This window comes from Gymnoscopelus microlampas (genome assembly GCF_963454915.1).
Source record: "Gymnoscopelus microlampas genome assembly, chromosome: 6".
Classification (NCBI taxonomy): Eukaryota; Metazoa; Chordata; class Actinopteri; order Myctophiformes; family Myctophidae; genus Gymnoscopelus; species Gymnoscopelus microlampas.
Window position 1 is genome coordinate 44151453 of NC_139943.1, and position 21819 is coordinate 44173271.

At 42.4% G+C, this 21819-nt stretch overlaps 1 protein-coding gene across 1 annotated transcript in view; it reads left to right on the plus strand.

The window, feature by feature from the left end:
• shank3a (SH3 and multiple ankyrin repeat domains 3a) overlaps nt 1-21819 on the plus strand; it is a gene marked incomplete at both ends in the record, with an annotated part of 270098 nt that overhangs the window by 42498 nt on the left and 205781 nt on the right. Inside the window, 2 exons of the mRNA XM_084059359.1 lie at nt 513-716; nt 17319-17390. Of these exons, the coding sequence (XP_083915485.1) occupies nt 513-716; nt 17319-17390 (276 nt within the window). The remainder of the gene's footprint in view (nt 1-512; nt 717-17318; nt 17391-21819) is intronic.

Genomic DNA, 21819 nt, shown 5'->3' on the forward strand with positions numbered 1-21819 from the left:
CACTTAAATAATATTTAGTGGAAAACAACATTATTGTTCATTCAGAGCATGAATATCACCCACACACATTCCCACACATATGTAGCCCCTCAAGACACGGCAGTTGCGGGTTTGGGAGAGCATCTCTCTCTCTCTCTCTCTCTCTCTCTCTCTCTCTCTCTCTCTCTCGCTCTCTCTCTCTCTCTCTCTCACACACACAAAAAAAAAACTTGGAAAACTTTAACACCGCAATTGTTTCTTACTGCTAAAATGCTGTGTGGATTGTTTGGCCGATTAGGAGGCTTAGCCCTCATTATCTTTTCACAGCCACCGTGACACATTGAATGGCTCGTCGATAAACAATGTTGTATGATTCCTATTTAATATTTCCATATAACTTTCAGTTTTCACCACTTGTGTCCTACTCATAAGTTGTCATTCCTCAATCTGTTTTTCTAATGAATTCATTATATTGAAGTTTAACGCTTATCGTTTAGTGGAAAATGACTGACTTGTACTTGTTCTCTCTGCAGAAATGCATGAAATTCAATGTGGACGCTCCCATCTGGCTGTCCAAGCAGCGGATTCTCTGCACCCTCAACCAGAGCTTGAAGGACGTGCTCAACTACGGCCTCTTCCAGCCGGCCTACAATGGCAAAGCTGGCAAGTTTCTGGATGAGGAGAGACAGCTGAGGGAATACCCCTTCCCCTCCATCGCCCCGGTACCGTATCTAGAGGTAGGTTCCACTTCCATAATGAAATGTATTCTATCTGTGAGAGCCAGAGAGGGTGTTGCTGATGCTAGTCTCACAGGGCCGGACATGTACAACATGTCAGGAGACAACTGTTGGGGAATGACGAGACAGTAAACAGAGTCTGAAGACGGAGCTCAAATACAGTAGTCCTGGCAAGTGCCTACTACATGCTTATGGATGAAGATAAATTATAGGCCTCAAATCATATTAGCAAAAGATGTTCTCGGGCCCAAAGATGACGAAAGAGTCGAGTCTAACAAAACTTAGTAGTCTATAGCTCATATCTTTTTCCTCATTCATGCATCCCTGAACACATGCATTCAATTTCGTTATGCCTGTACAATATGGTTTTGAAATTACAAGCACATAAAGCACTTACTGTACAGCAAAATTGAAATCAAATGGTGTTTGTACGACAGATGTGTTCATCTTAACACAAAACTTCAATATCAATATCAAATTCAACAATAAACAACTATAACTCATAACTAAACTAACTATCCTAATAATGTGCCAGCCTGGGCCAACCACAAAAGTGTTTAGAATGTTGTTTTTTTGACAAAAGTAATTTGTCGATGACAGTGTTCCTGATGTCAAGAGTGTGTGGTTTATTTGTGAGGGGTAAAATAATCGTGTGTACAGGAATAATAAATCAAATGCCAATCAAACGCACCCTTGCCAAGCACGGCTGTTTTGCTGTAATCTATTTACAGCAGCACGATCTGATCCGATGTAGAGCCCACCTACTGTGTCCGGTAATTTGCACGCGCACACACACACACACACACACACACACACACACACACACACACACACACACACACACACACACACACACACACACACACACACACACACACAAATAAACACCATAAACACCATAAACATCACGGAATACGTTGACATAAACACACTGGAACACTTTAGATGCACAAGAAAACTAACTCTTATGTTGATCTAACGTAGTACATGTTTTTTCTTATTGTCTCCGCCAGGCCGAAAGGCATGGCGAGAGAGTATGTTTTACCCCCTGTCCGTCCGTCCGTCCGTCCGTCCGTCCGTCCGTCCGTCCGTCCGTCCGTCCGTCCGTCCGTCCGTCCGTCATTCGATCTGTCTGTGTACAGCAGAGCATGTGAGCGGAGCGCGAGCGGAGCGGTGAGCGGAGCGACGCGATTTTGACGTGAGCGCGGAGCTGGTTATAAAAAGGTTGGAGCGCTACTCAGAGCGAGGACCGCCTCCCGCTCCAGGCCGCCCTCGCGGGGGCCGCGCACCGAATGTTTGAGCATGCCCGGTCGCACGGACTCAGAGACACACAGACATCCGCAGTGCACAGCGCACCGAGATGTCATTAGAATTTCTACTTTCTTTTTCTTTTCTTTTTTTTACTGTTGAGCGACCCGGTTTGAGCGGAGCGTGGAGCGAGATTTGCGCAAATCAACGTGAGCGAGGAGCAACGGGGAGCGGAGCGCGGGGGGGTTTAACATGAGCGAATAGCGAGCGGCATTTCAGCCCCCTGGAGCGCGGAGCGGCATTTTCACCCGCTCCGCTCCGCTCACATGCTCTGGTGTACAGCTAATCTCCGGCACTGTTGGCTTGCTCGCAGCGAAACTGTGCATACACACTCCCTGGATACCAGAGCAGAACCTCTGCCCCAAATTTTTCACAGGGGCCTGTTATAGCGCCACCAGGAGGCCGATTGGTGCAAAACACATTTCTTGACAGTACTCCTACAGATTTTGTCCAAACAGCACGCAAATCGGTACACAGTATCTCTATAGTCATTAAACGAAAGGGGTCTTTCAGATTTTTCATATTCCTTCCTGATTGACTAAAATTGCCTTCCAAAGTGTGCAGGAGTGCTCCGTTTTGAACAAAATGCCTCAAATCATGAACACAGCATGCAATTTCCGTGAAATTTTGCACGCACATTCCCACTACGTCAAGGAAGAAATGCTACTTGAACATTTTAAAATCAGCCTCATGGTGGCGCTATAACAGGCCGATTTGTGTTTTTGCCTATAACTGTACCGATCTGTGTAAAACTTTGTATGCACACTCTCTAGAGGCCAAGGAAAAACCTTTGCCCTGCATTTTTCACATCTGCCTTTTATGGCGCCACCAGGAGGTCGACTTACTGTATGTAAAACACATTTTTTGATTGTAAGCCTTTAGATTTTATCCAAATTTCACGCAAATCGGTAAACATGATCTCTATAGTCATGTGATCAAGAAGGATCTGTTAGATGATTCATAGTCCATCCTGACTAAAATTGACATCTAAAGTTTGCAGGAGTGGCCCGTTTTGAACAAAATGCCGCAAATCATAAACGCAGCGTCCGATTGCAGTGAAACTTTGCTTGCACATTCGCACTACATTGAGGAACAAATGCCACCATTTTAACATTGCCCTATTATAGCGCCACCTTGAGGCCAATTTTTGCAACAGTTTTCTTTTTTATATTACTCCTACAAATTGTGTCCAAACATCATGCAAATCGGTACCCATTATCTCTATAGTCAAGTGGTCAAGATGGTTCCGTCCGATTTTTCATATTACATCCTGATTGCCAAATTCCGAACATTGCTGCCCCACAATAACCTACCTGACCTGGCGGAGACCTGTGCTCCGAGGAGCACTTTTTCTAGTTCGACATGCGTTCGTGGCAGACAGGTTATACAGGCTTTTTACATCAGTTTCACATCGTAATGGTACAGCGTGCCAGCACTGAATATTTTAATGGAACGCTGTACCGGACTGTTCCGGTACAGCACCACTGACCACTGCTGAACTCAGTTCAAACAGATGTCTACATCTTCTTGGCTGACAAATAGGGTTGTCCGATATTGGCTTTTTTACCGATAACCGATATACCGATATTGTCCAACTCTTAATTACCGATACCGATATCAACCGATACCGATATATGCGGGGATTATTGTGATTAGGGTAAGCTCAAATTTCATATCACACACACCATATACAGTAAAAACTCCTGTAACTTACTTATAAAGCAAAAAAAAAAAAAAAAAAAAAAAAAAAAATTTTTTTTTTTTCAAAAACCGATACCGATATTTTCCCGATATCAATTTTTATGCTAATATCGGCCGATAATATCGGGAGGCCGATAAAATCGGACATCCCTACTGACAAATACAATGTTGAAGCAGTTTTCTTGCATACACTGAAAAGGCCGGATTATCAAAAAACTATTATTTGACTGAATGCAATCGAAAATGAGAGATGAGCATCTTTTTAATCCATTAATTTAAGGATAACGATCCAGTCAGTCATAGTGCAGTGGGCAGTGTAAAAATCACTGGGTTGAACTCGGCAAAGCAGCTCTGCAGACCAAGAAAGTTCACATTATTTGGTTCATGTAGGTTGGAATTATGGCCATATAAAGCAAGTCTTCATTCTGCAAAATGGCACACTATGGCAGTTAACATTTTCATTACATCATTCCAGTGTTTGTTTGTTTTCTTACAACATTCACATTTCTTGGTAAGTGCTGTCAACGACAGACACTGTGCATTTTTAAGTGCATTTCCAGCTTGTGCAGCAATCCATGTTGGCATTTGAGTCATGTCTGCGGTTACATTAGCCACTTTCAGTCTTAACCAAATTAAATTAATGTGATGATTCATTTAGAAGAGCCTTGATTTAAACATCTGATTTATGCCCTCTGACGTGCACAAACACATGATAGACTGTTTCTGACATTCACAAACAAACCCTTTTATCAAAATATGATAGGCTACTCCTGCACTTAGCGGTATGAGTGAAGAGGAGTCCAGCATGCACTCATCAAAACACATCCCCGAACATCCAATGGCGGATCTAGAATACTGTCATGTCTTCTTCTCAGGTGCACTGTACTGGCTAGAATCGTCAATTTTTCTTTTAGCAACACTAGTTATATTCTCATTACACTGAGAAGCACTTGAAGCACTTCATGGGTTAACTCCCTCTTACCTAAAAGACCTCATCAACCCTTATATTCCACCACTTGCACTCAGATCACAGGATGCTGATTATCTCTGTGTCCCTAGGTCCTAGGATAATTAAGCAGTAGGTGGCAGAGCATTTTCCCATCATGCGCCACTTCTGTGGAATAAACAACCGTGCTCAATCAGAGAGGCAGGGTCTATTGTACTTGTACTGGTATATCATATTTTGTGTTTATTGAGACACTACACTGACTATACACTTTATAGGAGAATTTCACAGCTGGAAGAGCCGCATTCACTCAAAGTGAGCACTATTTGTAGCGGGAAAAAAGTATTCATCTTTGAAACTGGCGGTCTATGACCAGAAACGATATGTAGTAATGTCTTTGTGTGATTGACTTGGTAAATGACCAGGTTGTCAGACACAACCACGAGGATCAAATGAGCAGCGCTCTTCTCCAAAAGTGTGCAAGTTCTAGTCAGGGTTGTGTTCCCAAAAGTCTGCATATAGTTTGGGTGTGCATATCCGTGTATACAAGAATACAAATCTGCTCCCAAATGCACCTGGTAAATTGCAGCAATACTAGTGTGTGGATTGTGTATTCTTGTAAAGTGTTCACAACCTTCCAAATGGATTGAAGGCTTGCAATACCCAATTTACGTGTTACCTCCCTCCCAAGAACATAATGTTCACTAGTCCATACCCACTGTTAAACTTTTTTGATCCAGCCTAGTAGGTCTGGGATGTGCGTGTCTTTTAGCCGTTTATCAGCTTCTTTCTCATCTTGAGGGTAGTGAACACGACACGAACAGCAGTTAATTGTCAGAGCCCATCGTTGTCTCTTCCAACCCCCACCAGCATATAAAAGTTGCAAAGGTGATCAACTATTTACTGATTGCTGTGGTATTAATCTGTTATGTATTGCTTATAGATTGTAGACTAGAATAGGAATACTTTATATTTGCTTTTTTTTTTGTGTCATCACCAATTTAATTTGGGTAATCTGTATCCTGTCTGAGTTCTCTATTCTTCTGATTGAATAAAATTGGTATCCCTACCTGAAAATGCCTTTTCTGTTAAATAAATACCTCAGAAATATCAGAATATAGAGCTATTTAACACTTATTTTAACCAAAGAAAATCCCTTACCCTACATTAAGTGCACATTACAGAGACACACACTTAAGACAACTTACACAAAAAAGAAAATAAAAACATAACAAAAAATCAAAAAAACAGTGTGTCTGATTCAAATAAATAGCTCTGTTGTCTTTCTGACTCTGAGATGACGCGAAAATAGTCGTCTTCCTCCATGGAGTGCCCTGAGTGTGGAGTGTTGGCAGACATCATTATACTGTGCAACGGAGGCAGCAGTGAAGGAGAAAGAAGTCTGAACTAAATCTAGCAGACACCCTCAGGGCCGGCTATGGGGCTGGTCCATTGAGCTATGGGGCTGGCCTGACTAGAACTACAGGACACATGAAGTGTAGCCCAATGTAGTCCGGAAAGAACTGAGATTTGAGTCTACAGTGACCTAAATGCCCCCAATGAGCAGGTTATTTCCTTGCATGGTTGCCTTTGCTGTCGGTGTGTGAATGTGTGGTATTCCACCGTGGCATTGGTTGAATATGAAATACATTGTGGTCGAAAGACTAGAAAAAGCACTATATAAATGCAGTCCATTTGTCATGTAAATAGACACATATTGTCAATTCGGATAAATCATGCTAGAACAATGTTTGTCAGTAAAAATTAGGTTGCTCTTCTATTGTAGACAGCAACTTAATGGACATAACTAAATCCATTAGATTTTCTGTCTGAAAGGTTGCTTTCATACCTTTGGCCATGATCGGTTAAATGTTACTAAAACATCTGTCTCTGAACATTGAAATAGCTGGATTTTTTTCTCTCCCAATAAGTTAATTTTAAGGTATTTGTTTTACTGGACCATGGAATGAAGAGAGACAGGGAAGGAGACACCAGCATGTTGAGATTCCACTACCCTGACACAAACAAGTTAAAGTTTCAAATTATGGTCAATGCTGTCTGTGTCAATGCTGTCTAGTCATGCTAAACAGCTGACACAGCCAGCCTGTGATTTGCCTTAAAACGTATTGTTATTAACGTATTTTTCTTTTATTCACCTCCTAATCATCCAATTCTCCAATGTGAGTGGCTCCTCCAAAAGCGTGAGGGTGTGTAGGTGTGCATCGTATGTGATGTTCATAGGTTGTGTGTTTCGTTTTGTTGCGGCGTGTCAATCAAATGTGGCAGCAATAATACCACACTCCGTTGCAGTGTGTTATCTACCGCAGCTGTCATCATTCTGAGATAATCATAGCGCTTGTCCATCACGGTGTGTGCCATCAGAGAGAGACTTAGACGGCACACAGAGGTGTAGCTTCACAGCGCGGTTCAGGCGTCACACATTAGTGTGCGCTGACTGGCATTAGATGAGCTTTAGCACACACAGAGAAGCTTTGCTCTGTCGCTTTCTGAGAGGAGGCAAGGTGTAATGTCAGCAACTGGACTATTATCCTTATTACACATAAATAGCAATGCTGTGGATAATGTTCTGTGAAAAATGGTAGAGGGGTGCAATCACTATGTACCCAGTTTTTTGTTTAGTTGAACAGCATGGGTTGACTCATACAGTTCCAAGAATGATGAGCTGTATAAAGTAGATAACTGAATCACGGTGGGTCCTTCTGGTTCCCCTCTCCCTCTCTACCTCTCTCTCTGTGGTTATTATTATGTTCAGACATGAGTTACTGTTCCAATTATTAGTTGGGGCCCTTAGCAGGGACAGGAAACGACAAAAGCAGATGGAAGTTGCTTGTGCTGGAGGGCCTTTCCTAGAATTTATTGATTCATCATTCGATCACCCGACAAGCTTCTGAATGCACATTAATACATCAATAGCTCAGAGGTATGGGATGTTTAGCAGGAATTTACAGCCAAATGATGTCTGTTTTCTTACTCTGAAATGTGAAGCTCATGTTGTAGCAAATGTTGGCGGGGTTGAATGTTGATTAACAGATGGGAATTCACCTGGACATAATTTGTTTTGTCTGAGCCTTTGGTTTTACGCTTACATTTGGCACTACCAAGTTGCCATTCTCATAGTTCAAATCAGTTGAACTTGAACTCAAGTTGGTGCTCACCTTTCCATGTGTATAAATAGTTTGTATGCATTTCAGCAATTTCGTTTTTACACATTTGTTCCCCAATTTAACAGTTGTCAATTCCCCTCATTTACACTGAGGTCCAAGTCTATTGGCCTTTGCTGCCCAGGCACCAAAATTAAAGCTTTGGAACACAGTGCCTGATGATCTAATTAAGGCTAGCAAAGTCAATGTCATCATCTTTTAAATCTCTTCTTAAAATATACTTTTATGTCATGGCATTTTCATATTTATTGTATTTTCTTATATCCTCTATTTTATCCATGCTTATCTCTTTTTATGCTTTTTATAAACATTACATTCGTGAGCACATATGTGCCTGCCTGCCTGTCTGTCTGTCTGTCTGTCTGTCTGTCTGTCTGTCTGCAGCTAATCTTCCATATTGCTAGGCTTATCAGCATCACATTTTTTGTGTGTGCTGCCAGCAGGCCAAGTACCTCAATTCTTGAATATGTTTTAAATATTTCAACAAGCCATGTAAATAATTTCATAATCAATTAATAATCCATCCAGGCTATGGAATAAGTGTGCTAATCACAGACAGTGTGCCAGTGCATCCCCCCGAATTATGAGATTCTTAATGTGTGCGTACATTCAACTCACTCCAAGCTGTCTTAACTCAGTCTTTAGCCTGTTTTACAGAGTTTAGAGAGTTAAGAGGGAGACAATAGAGACGATGTACAAAATGGTATTCACACGTTCTTACATAATATCGTCGCTGTCGGGCAGAAACCAGCTAACTATTAAAACATTAACCATATTATTGTCTCCGCCAGGCCGAAAGGCATGGCGAGAGAGTATGTTTTACCCTCCGTCCGTCCTTCCGTCCGTGTGTCCGTGTGTCCGTGTGTGTGTGTCCTGTCTGTGTGTTACCAGCTAATCTCTGGCACCGTTGGCCCGTTCGCTCCGAAACTGTGCACACACACTCCCTGGATGCCAATTCAGAACCTCTGACCCAATTTTTTCACATGGGCCTGTTATAGCGCCACCAGGAGGCCGATTTGTGCAAAACACATTTTTTTACATTACTCCTACAGATTTTATCCAAATATCATGCAAATCGGTACACGGTATCTCTATAGTCATGTGATCAACACGGATCTGTCCGATTTCCCATATTCCATCCTGATTGCCTATGGTTGGCTTCCAAAGTTTGCAGGATTGGTCCGTTTTGAACAAAATGCCTCAAACTATGCATGCAGCTTGCGATTTCCGTGAAATTTCACACACACATTCCCACTAGGCCGAGGAAGAAATGCCACCCTTTTCACATTGGCCTGTTATAGCGCCACCAGCAGGTCTAATTTAGCAAAACACATTTTTGAAACAAAATGCCTCAAATCATGAATGCAGTGTCTGATTGCCGTGAAAGACCTAAGAATAAATGGCACCCTTTTCACATTGGCCTATTATACCGCCACCAGGAGGCCAGAATAACGTACCTGACCTGGCGGAGACCTGTGCTCCGAGGAGCACTTTTTCTAGTTATTATTATTATTGTGAGCTTGGAGATCCATTGTCAGCTCTTCTTATCAATGATGGGCAAGGAGGCTTTGCCCAACTCCACTTGAGCTGGATTTGGGTGAAGTGGTGATAATATAATGACAGACACATGCAAGTATCTAACAATATATATAAAGTCACCATACCAACTTTGATGAGGCAGTATTGCTTTGTTTTAAACATATAAGGTTTTCTTCATTTCCTGAAAATGTTATATTTAGTTTCTTAATTTCCTGAAAATGTTATATTTCGTTTTTTCATTTCCTGAAAAATGAACATTTTGGAGTTTCTTGTTTCTGCCCAACAGTAGAGATATGCTGGTTCTGTAGGAGCCTGCATGTAGCCTCAGATCCGTAGGTTCCCAAGACTATAGTCACCATGGGTGATCAGGATTTTATAGCCTGTGGACCTAAGCTATGGAATGCCCTGCTTGAGGATTTGAGGCTAGCAAAGTCAGAGTCATCTTTTAAATCTGAAAATGTTCTTTTATACCTAGGCCTTTTCAGCAAAGCACATCTCTTTGTTGTTTTGGTTATATGCAACACTGTCCAGTGTACACATTAGCATTATATGCAAGTATGGAAAGTGACACTTTAGCAAACGTGCAAATGTTGCCCAGACGTGCTGGAACAGAAGTATAAACCAGCCTTTAGCGGTGAGCACAGTATAGAGCTCTTGTTTTTAGCGGTGCCAACCGCTCTATACGTGGCTTTTGACTTTTGTATGTCTGTCCGTCCGTCCGTCCGGCGGTTTCAGCACGGGATGAGCACGGCAAAGAAGCAAACAGCTATAACTTCAGTTTGCAGCATGCCACCAAGTCCAAATTTGGTATGTGGACTTAGACCACCAATAGGGACGAGCATGAATTGATGACGTTATCAAAAAGGGGTCCAGGGACCCCCAGCGCCCGTATGAGCACGGGATGAGCACGGGATTTTAAACAGCTATAACTCCAGTTTGCAGCATGCCACCAAATCCACATTTGGTATGTGGACTTAGACCACCAATAGGCACGAGCATGAATTGATGAAGTTATCAAAGAGGGGTCCAGGGACCCCCCGCGCCCGTATGAGCACGGGATGAGCACGGGATTTTAAACAGCTATAACTCCAGTTTGCAGCATGCCACCAAGTCCACATTTGGTATGTGGACTTAGACCACCAATAGGCACGAGCATGAATTGATGAAGTTATCAAAGAGGGGTCCAGGGACCCCCCGCGCCCGTATGAGCACGGGATGAGCACGGGATTTTAAACAGCTATAACTCCAGTTTGCAGCATGCCACCAAGTCCACATTTGGTATGTGGACTTAGACCACCAATAGGGACCAGCATGAATTGCTGAAGCCCCGCCCCCTCTGTCTTCCCATTGGCTGGCCTTCAAACAGCCTTAACTCAAGTTCGCAGCATGCTATGGAGTACAAATTTTGTACATGGACTAAAGCCAGCAATAGGGACTAACTGTCATTACTTAAGCCCCGCCCCCTCTGTCTGCCCATTGGCTGGGCTTTAAACAGCCATCATTCCAGTTTGCAGCATGCTCCCAAGTACAAATTTGGTAAGTGGACTCAGACCACCAATAGGGACGCATTGAAATGAGTTAAGGCCCGCCCCAAAGGCACCGCTTCCTTCACACAGGGTGTGATTTTTTTTTTTATCTGTAGGTTCTCACAGGCACCTGTGGCTAGTTGACATGCAGAGGAGTTCTTTGTTTTGATGTTGTATTTGCTTATTGACTGTAAGGAAATTGTCAGAGCCATTTCATCAGTACACACAGGTGTTTTGTATTCCATGATTATTGTCTCCGCCAGGCCGAAAGGCATGGCGAGAGAGTATGTTTTCCACCCCGTCCGTCCGTCCGTGTGTGTGTCCGTGTGTGTGTCCGTCTGTGACCAGCTAATCTCCGGCACCGTTGTCTTGATCGTAGCGAAACTGTGCACACACACTCCCTGGATGCCAATTCAGAACCTTTGCCCCAAATTTTTCTCATGGGCCTTTCATAGCGCCACCAGGAGGCCGATTTGTGCAAAACATATTTTTTGACTGCACTCCTACAGATTTTGTCCAAAAATCACGCAAATCGGTATACAGTATCTCTGTAGTCATTCAACGAAACGGGTCTTTCAGATTTCTCATATTCCATCCTGATTGGCTAAAAATGTCTTCCAAAGTTTGCAGCAGTGCTCCGTTTTGAACAAAATGCCTCAAATCATGAACACAGCATGCAATATCCGTGAAATTTTGCACACACATTCCCATTAGGCCGAGGAAGAACTACCATTTGAAAATGTTCAAATCAGCCTCATGGTGGCGCTATAACAGGCCGGTTCGTGTTTTTACCTATAATTGCGCGATCTGTGTAAAACTTTGCATGCACACTCCCTAGAGGTCAAGGAAAAACCTTTGCCCTGCATTTTTCACATCTTCCTTTTATAGCGCCACCAGCAGGCCAACTTATGTAAAACACATTATTTTATACTACTCCTTCCAATATTATCCAAATTTCACGCAAATCGGTACACATGATCTCTATAGTCATGTGATCACGACGGATGATTTTTCATATGCCATACTGATTGGCTAAGATTAACATCTAAAGTTTGCATTATTGGCTTGTTTTGAACAAAATTCCGCAAATCATGAACGCATCGTCCAATTGCGCTCAAACTTTGCACGCACATTCACACTATGTTGAGGAACAAATGCCACCCTTTTAACATTGGCCTGTTATAGCACCACCAACAGGTCTAATTTAGCGAAACATGTTTTTAACAAAATGCCTCAAATCATGAATGCAGTCAGTGTCCGATCGTCGTGCAAGGCCTAAGAAGAAATGGCAACCTTTTCACGTTGGCCTATTATAGCGCCACCAGGAGGCCACAATAGCCTACCTGACCTGGCGGAGACCTGTGCTCCGAGGAGCACTTTTTCTAGTTGTTCTGTGATTTGTTTTGATTAACTGGGATACATTATTGGTTAATCAGTAATCAGTTCAAACTGTTTCTGCCTTGGGAGTGGCTTGCTGAGTAGCCTATATAACCCACCTTAATAATGCTGATTTTGGTGAAGCTGTGTGTGCAAAGAGAATAGAACAGTTTTTGACCATGTATGCAAACATGTAGACATGCTGAATTTATGTTTGTTATTTTGAGAAGTTTTTAATAAATCGTAAAACGACATTGTGCGTTATCTGTAAATTCTGCAACACAGTTTTGGAGTGGGATTAATTCTGCAATTCCTGTGTCTGTCTCCTGGGGGAAATCTCTGAAATCTACACTTACGCATCAGCTATTATTATGTTTCAACATTCGGTGAATAAATCAGGAAAGCAGACACTAACCACTCAGAAGATTATTTATTTAGCCCTCACCCATGCCCATGGGTGAGTACACACCCATGGGCATGTGATCCATAAAGTCAACTTAGACTTAGAGATCAAAGGTCAATGGGCCATGTTGTGCGCTTTAGCCACCCACATAGATTCCATTGCATTTGTTTGTGTGCATGAGTTTTGCAATACATTTTATGTATTGCCACCCCGCAATGCAGATGATGATCCCCTGGAGTGGTGGAATTCCAACAAACGGCAGTTTCCACTCCTAGCTAATGTAGCAAAGAAATTCTTATGCATCCCTGCCACAAGTGTACCATCTGAGAGGGCATTTAGCACCAGCGGGCACATCCTCTCCCCCCAAAGGTCACAACTTAAAGTAGAAAAGGTCAACATGCTGTCCTTCTTGCATCACAACCTGCCCTAACCCCTAACCAAATATGTTCATGTTCGTGTGTGTGTGCGTATTCTGCGTTATAGTTCTCATATTAGGTCATATTTTTATTTTGTCACTGTTAATGTGTACACTGTACAGTAGAGTTCTTTAATAGCCTTTACAGGGCTCAGGTTTAACAGGTTTTATTTCAAGTGTGACTGTTAATGTGTACAGTAGATTACTAGATTTCTTTAATGGCCTGTAGGCTCCCAGGTTTAAAATGTTTTCATTCTATTTATGTTCTGTCAATTCTTTATCGCCTGCCCTGTATTGACCTCTCAGGTTTAAAATGTTTTGCATCTTTTATGGCAGTCCAACTGTTGGTTGTTGTCAAAATAATTCTTCCTCTATAGATAGATGACCGTAATATACTGTGGTTGAGCTAAATTCTGGTCTGGTCTGGTGTACCGTGTACAGTACACAGACAGTCACAGCTGTCACACACACACACACACACACACACACACACACACACACACACACACACACACACACACACACACACACACACACACACACACACACACACACACACACACACACACACACACACACACAGAGCTGAAGCTGAACACGTCAGTGATTTTTGTAGTCTCAGAACAAGACTCTAATGAACTAATCCAGGATTTGTCCTGTGGATCTTAATGCTTCATAGCACAAGGCTAGGTTAGATTGTTAAATGCATTTCGACCCTTATTTAGAAACAGTGAGACAGGAAAGTAGAGAGCAGAGATGAGGTGCTTTACAATTCCTAAGCCGGATTTGAATGTAGGACATTGCATCTCTACAGGCACAGTGGCTTAGCTGGTTGAGCCACTAGGCCACCCCAGGTGTGAGTGTCTGCCTTGGGGATGGTGTTGATGTCCCAGGACCATGTCTGCAGGCTTTGAATTGTAGAAACAAAAAAAATAAAAAGAACAATTGTTCTTAAACAATTACGCCCTATATAATTTACTTCTTTGTACAAACAATAGCAAAAATAATAATATAATACAAAATACAATAATTGGTCGATAAGACTAATGATGACTTTTGATAATCTTCATAAATAGGGACACAAGGGTTTGTGTGGTTAACATAACATTTTTTAATTAAATTGTCAAATTGTGATATCAAACTATAAATAGCAAACATATCAGACAGTATGCATTTCCCAAAAGGAAATGCATGTATTTAATTCAGTCTGACCAGAAGCAGGGATAAAACATATCCCCAACGGCCATTAAAAATGAATGACCAGAGGGGAATATGAAAAGCAGATGCATGGATCCTCTCTCCCAACCCCCCCCCAGCAAATCAAACCCTGGACAGAACAATGTCTGTCTGTCATCTCACTGGTACATGGCTCTGGGCCACTCTCTACATCCAGCAGGCTCTGCACATGTGGTGAGACTGACAGAAATGTGTGTGTGCCTTGCCTAGCAATGATAATCCTTCTAGCCCTTGAGCAGTGTTGCCAATGTCTGCTTATTATAAGCGACTTTGGGCTTGTTTTTCCTGTAAAGTTGCTTGTAAATATTGGTAGTTGCGGGTTGTGTTATTTCGGGCTTGTTTCTAAAGTGTAATTGCTTATTTTGGACTTGCTTCCCAAGGTTGTTTAACCTTAAGAACCTTAGGGAGTCCTGATCCCGAAAGGCATTTGCTTTATGTCACTCCCCATCCCTCCCTCCCCATTTCCTCTCTACCTACTGTCCTATCAATAATAAAGGCATAAAAGCCCAAACATTCATGTTAAAAAAATAAAAGGTCCAGAAATAGCTCAAAAAGTACATGCACAAGCTCACATACATGTGCAATAATGTGTGTGTGTGTGTGTGTGTGTGTGTGTGTGTGTGTGTGTGTGTGTGTGTGTGTGTGTGTGTGTGTGTGTGTGTGTGTGTGTGTGTGTGTGTGTGTGTGTGTGTGTGTGTGTGTGTGTGTGTGTGTGTGTGTGTGAGCTTATATGTTGTCGCTACTGGGAGGCATGCGTTAATCCGACAGACCTTTTCTCCGACTATGTGGCATCCGCGTGCGGTTAGGGTTAGGGTGCGGGTTTGGTTCGGGTTTACTGTTTAATGTCGGAGCACTGCGCTGTCGGAGGAATGCGCTGTCGGACTAACGTATTGCACCCGTCGCTACTTGCTGTACAGCAAAGTATATACTGTAGGTGTAGTGTAGGGCTTACAGTAAGTGGTTTATATTCCATATTCTGCAAGTGGTCCGAATATGTTTAAAAATCACTGCACACCCTACAGCCAGTCGTTTTACCTCCATGTTTGTTTGTGCAAGATAATCATGATACTATTGTGTAGTTTGTCATGTGCCGTTCATTTCTAAAGTGAGAGTATCTGCGATTAGAGATAATACACTCCGAATTCAAAATCAGTTTGGATTTGGATTTATGCTTGAGCGTGAGTGTGTGTGTGTGTGTGTGTGTGTGTGTGTGTGTGTGTGTGTGTGTGTGTGTGTGTGTGTGTGTGTGTGTGTGTGTGCGTGTGCGTGTGTGTGTGAGAGAGAGAGATTCCTGTGTGGTTCTATGTTGTTAAACTGATTGGCCAGCAGTTCCCTGGGGTCCTGGGTTTGTGGAGATGATTGACGGGAAGGGAGGGAGGGGACAGAGTCTGTTGAGATGGAGAAACACTGAAACACCACACGTGGCTGCAGAAATACATTGTACACAATTTCTTCTTGGACATATGCATGTGTGAGCGCGCGCACACACACACACACACACACACACACACACACACACAAACACACACACACACACACACACACACACACACACACACACACACACACACACACACACACACACACAGCCAATCAGGAGAGAGTACCCATTCATGAGCTTAATTTCCAATTTTGTCTGCTCATTTCTTTGTGTCATCACCTCCAAATTCTCTCCTCTTGTTTATCCGGTATCCTGTGTGAGTTCTCTCTCCTGATCGGATAAAATTGGTATCCCGACCTGAAAATGCATTTCTGTTAATAAAGTGCTGGAGAGACAGGGAGACTCCTGTTACTGAAAAAACACTATAGAAACTTACCCTACCTTTAAGTTCTCATTTATTGGTATCACTATGATACTATGTTTTAAATATTAATGTCATCATTTAAATATTAGTGTTTTTCCAATTATTTGGGGGCCCACTTGCAATACCCTCGTGGCCCACCAATGGCCTCGGCCCAAAGGTTGAGAATCACTGCTCTACCATACACATTGCTTAGAATTACGTTTTCTTCATTAAAGTAAGTCTCAGATTGTAGCTTTAAGTGTGCTTCCCCTACACTGTCTTCCTTACAAAATGGACTTCACTAGACAGTCCATTAGTCTGGTGCCAATGGGGTTTTACAGTGACAATGCAGAGGCTGTACTTTTTGGATCATTTTAGAACTCTACAGTTGCTTAAGTGAATAGAGCTGAATTAGTTTAACTTCACTGGCATTTAATAAATAAAATCCAGCAATATATATTTTTCCTGTACATTTGAATACGAATTATGTGAAAGTGGAACGTTTTAGGCCTTTAGGGGAACTCACTCAACAAATTAATATGAAATGGAATTTTGAAGTGATCTTATCAGCGATAAAGAAATCCATTGTGTTAGAGACCATAAACTTCTCTTTATATGTCATCAGTTATTTTATGACTTTGTAATCTTTTGACTTCTGATTTTAATCATAGATCAAACTCCTCTGTTCTTTCAATATCTTCTATTAATTTAACATTTTGAAATGGAAAATGAAACAATTTCCAGTCGTACTGTATCCACTGAATTGAGTGCCATGGCTTACAACTGCCTGTAGTGTTACACATGTATTACTGTATCACTATTTATAGTTGAACAATTAGCCTTTAGTGGTTATTTTGCACATGCTGTAACAAACAGTACAATATGTAAGATATGTTACCTTAGTCATGACATGAGCAGTTATATGACAGGCCCTGAATACAAATAAAATACAATCCAGAAACCTGTTGCAAGATGTGATGTGATGTGAATCATATCATGTGTACCAGCTCTAAAAAATGATATACCCCCCCCCTCTCTCTCTCTCTCCCTCTCTCTCTCTCTCTCTCTCCCCCCCACATATACTTGCTTATAAATAGTTTTAACCTCAATAACCACTGTTCATCAATGCACAGCTGTCACATGCAAATTATTGTGTTAACCCTGCCTCTCTTTGCTGCGTTTCAGTTCCGCTATAAGAGGCGTGTGTACACCGAGGCCTACCTGGATGACAAGCAGCTATCTAAACTTCACACCAAGGTAAGACACCTGCTGGTTTCTGGTCACAATATTTATGAATTATGAATGTGTCACATAGTGACACAAACCTGGCTCGCAACTTTTGTCTTGTTGAAACCAAGAAGATACTCTGTGCATGATGTAACTTTAGCTGCTATTGTACACTTGCGGTTTCACGAATGTAAGTGTATAGCAGCATATTTCATTGAGGTCTTCCTGACACATGGTGCTGAGAAGATGCTGGTTATATTGTCATGTCAGGAGTGAGCAACATTTGTTTTCAATCTGGCTACTGTGTGAAGGCAACTTTAAATCCCATTTAATCAAGTTGTTGATTACACAGGTGCAGGTGCACACTATTCTATTAAAATGGTGATCAAATAGCTGCATCAGGATTGTGTGCTTGTATTGCTCATTAAATACAATTAATCTACAATTAATCTTAATTAGAATATAATATTCTCCCAGGCTGCTTAAACCTGTAACATGCAACTGTGTACCAAGTAACACGAGTGCTATTGGTGTGTGTGTGTGTGTGTGTGTGTGTGTGTGTGTGTGTGTGTGTGTGTGTGCGTGTGTACCGTATGTGCGTGTGCCTGCGTGCAAGCACACGTGCATGTCTGAATTTGGGTGATGTGAAAGGGTCCGGACAGCAGAATAAATTGCATTTGCATGAAGCCCCATCAGAGGGCAGGAGATTCTCTGAGCTAAACCCACTGCGCTCTGCGTGTGTGTATCCCAGTGGTTTTCAACCTTTTTCATATCAAGGCCCATTTGGCATTTGAGCCACGTACCACCATTTGATGAGATTTAGCCTCTCAGACCCAAAACTTAGAATATTTTGTAATCATTGGATAAGATTTTATCCACAATTCCATGCTGTATTGATGTTGGTACCACAGAAGAGATAACAGGTGACCGTTGATCAAAATAACAATTCTTCTACATTATCTAATTGTGTAGACTTCTTGTAAATTAAGTAATGCAGATGTTTAACAATCATTTAACTCTTGAGAGCGTAAAATTAAACCAAATGGACCGTTAAGGGTCCATTTGGTTTAATTTTACACTCTCAAGAGTTAAAGATCTATAAGGGTCCATTTGGTTTCCAACTCTCCATCATTTAGCTGGGGACCACCTGGAACCCCCTCAAGGACCACTGGTGGTCCCCGGACCACTGGTTGAGAACCACTGGTGTATACAGTATGTTTATATTTCTGTGTGTGTGTGTGTGTGTGTGTGTGTGTGTGTGTGTGTGTGTGTGTGTGTGTGTGTGTGCCCACCAGGAGTATCACTGCTATTATGCATGGGTCATTCATTGATCAACAGCCTTGTCCAAAATCAGAACAGAGAGAGAGGGAGAGAGACAAAGGATGAGTCACCCATTCAGTGAGCTCAGCTCTTTCTAGAGAGAGAAGACACCCTATGGGGCAGTGCAGTCTAGAGTCTAGGGCTGCAACTATCCATATTGTTTTAAAGCGATCATTCTGTTGATTACCTTTTAGATTAATCAAACAATCAGGAAGCAGGTTTAAAAAAAAAAAACACTTAATCCCTATTTTATACCGTGTCGCACAACAGTGTCGTGCAAAAATAGTGAAAATAGATTTTCACCCATAATGACGGATAGATTATTAATTGATAATTGTATTACATTATTGATTATCGTTAAATTTTTATAATTGATTAAATCGATTAGTTGCACCCCTACTGCAGTTATACTACTGTGCCACAATATGACTCACAGTACGGCCGTTGGCTTGCTCAGACAAGGCTAGTTGACGAGCTTCTGCACTCAGAACAGTAATAGGGAAATCACTAGCAATGTGCAATATCTTTTAAAAGGAATATTGCAGTAAGAGGAAGCGACAAACTCCTTGTTATTTTCCAAAAAACATTGCTGCTTTAAATTCTAAATGATCTGCGTTTCTGTAGTGCCTTTTTCCAAACCGCTATGCAATTTGCAAAGGGCATTACATTTTCCAATACATTACACTCACACACCAACGGTGGAGGCAACCATACAGGCTGCTCCTCTGGAGCAGTTAGGGGATCAAACCGGGAACCTTCCGTGTCGCTCTGTCATCCGATTGACTGACACATTCATTGTGAAGTTTAACCCATTAAGACCTGAGGCCAATTCTACAAATGCCTTCTAAATCATAGCAGTTTTCTGAAAAACTATACTCTATATATACTATATTGGTGGTGCTCAAACCTTTTCATGTTACGGACCCCCAAAATGTAATGTATTTGGCTGCAGACCTCCATCTCAAAATATTTAGTAACATGGACCCCCAGAAGCAAATATTTGAGTTAAAAATGTTTGCTTTACAAAAATATAATATCAATGATTTGCACAAATAAAAAATAGCAGATCTACAAGCTCATAGCACGGCACAAAGTGACACGCTATGAGCTTGTATATCTGCTATTTTTGAATAGCCAGTATAAAATAATGGTTGAAGTGGTTACACAGATGCTTTCCCCGTTTTAATGAGTTAAACATCAATGATCGATATATCTAACATCGCTCTTTGTTATTAAGTTTCCTTGGTCATACAATAAAACAGTGCATTCCTATGTTATATAGTCAGTTGGGAACAGACTTAAATAACAGGTGAAAGTGAGACTCAACAGTGTGAGATAACCTTGCAGAGAATCTCACACTGACACTGTATTGCTGAACAGCAGGTGTGGAGAAGGTGTGAAGAGGCTGTGAACGTGTTGCCTGCATCAACTCCTCACTCTGTGTGTGTGTGTGTGTGTGTGTGTGTGTGTGTGTGTGTGTGTGTGTGTGTGTGTGTGTGTGTGTGTGTGTGTGTGTGTGTGTGAGCCCAAACGGTTGTCTTCCTGGAGAGAACAGAACATTGATTGCAAACTAATAATGAAAGTGCTCACTTGCTGGGGATTTTGAGTAGTAAGGTTTATCAGTGCCTTATACTGTCGCTAAGGTATAGAAACAGGAAGGCCATTTCACCTACAGTATAGCAGTATGAAGTGAACCCAGGCAGAACAGCAAGTATTTCCTATTGATCTCTGGTCATTTGTAATAATTGCGGAGGTCATCTGCAATGCTCCCTCAATTCTTTTCATTGGTATGAGGCTCTGAGCGAACACTCAAACCCATGAGTGTTACTTCAGCAAGTACTGTGCAACATCTGACATGTACACTGGGTACACTGTGGTCACATTGACACCACCTGTCCAACCCTTAGATAATGACAAGTTATGTGGCTTAAGAATGTAATAATTGAAGTAATAGACTCTGTGCATCCTACTATAATTCTAGTAACCTCTGTAGTGGTGAAGCTACCCGGTTCTCCTCACTGGCTGGAGCAATTGCTCTGATTTTGCACACAGCCATTGACCATTACCATCTGAACTTAACTGTGAAGCCCGTTTTTCGATTTCATCAAATCTCAGCTTCTTATTAGCGTTTTTGTGTAAAACACTGTCGCCATGGTTACGGGGCTGCCCAGCTATGGGACGAACTGCCTCCCGGGTTGCCAGATCATGTGCGCATATCCCCCCACGGATGCGTCGACCGGGTATGGTCTAGTAACTGTAGTTCTGATAGTGACATTATGGGGAATCCCCAGCCAAAGCCTACCCCCCCATGCACACGCACGCACGCACGCACGCACGCACGCACGCACGCACGCACGCACGCACGCACGCACACACACACACACACACACACACACACACACACACACACACACACACTCACACACACACACAGGGTTGCCATACCTAACAAAACTGAATCTGAATAAAGATAAAATAATGAGACTGCTGGGTCTTGTAGTTGGGCTCTGTTGCTGCTCCTTGCCAGAGGAGCTTGGCCGTGGTGCCCCCGAGGACGCTGCTGGCCCCTAGACTACTGGGGCTGACAATCTGGGCTGATAGCCAGACTGCTGGGTCAGTCAGGCTCTGTTGCAACTCCTCGCCAGGGCACTTTGCTGCCGTTCCAAGGATGCTGCTGGTCCCCAGACTGCTGTGGCTGGTAGCCAGGCTGATAGCCAGACTGCTGGGACTCGTCGTCTGGCTCTGTTGCTGCTCCTCACGGGGCAATTCACTGCCATCTTCCCACCCAATGCAACCCATGTGGCAGGGCCCGACATGTGGCAGGGTCCTGGTGAAATGACATTGGGCTTCTAGATTACTTGCTTTAATCACACAGAAATAAGGAGGTAAAAGACAGATGAATGAATAATCTTGTCATGAGAAAGGCTCTCTCTGAGTGTGTGGGGACGACTCGCTTATCCTGTGTGCATCAATTAACTCAATGCACAACTGTAGTTCCTTGTCAAATGCCAAAGATGTAATCGAGAGGACGGTGTGTTTTTGAGTGATCAAAATCAATAGCAGACATAGTACATACTGTATAACATAATGACTGTACACCGTTGCATCTTACAAAGTGACACATGCAAGTTGCGTTGCC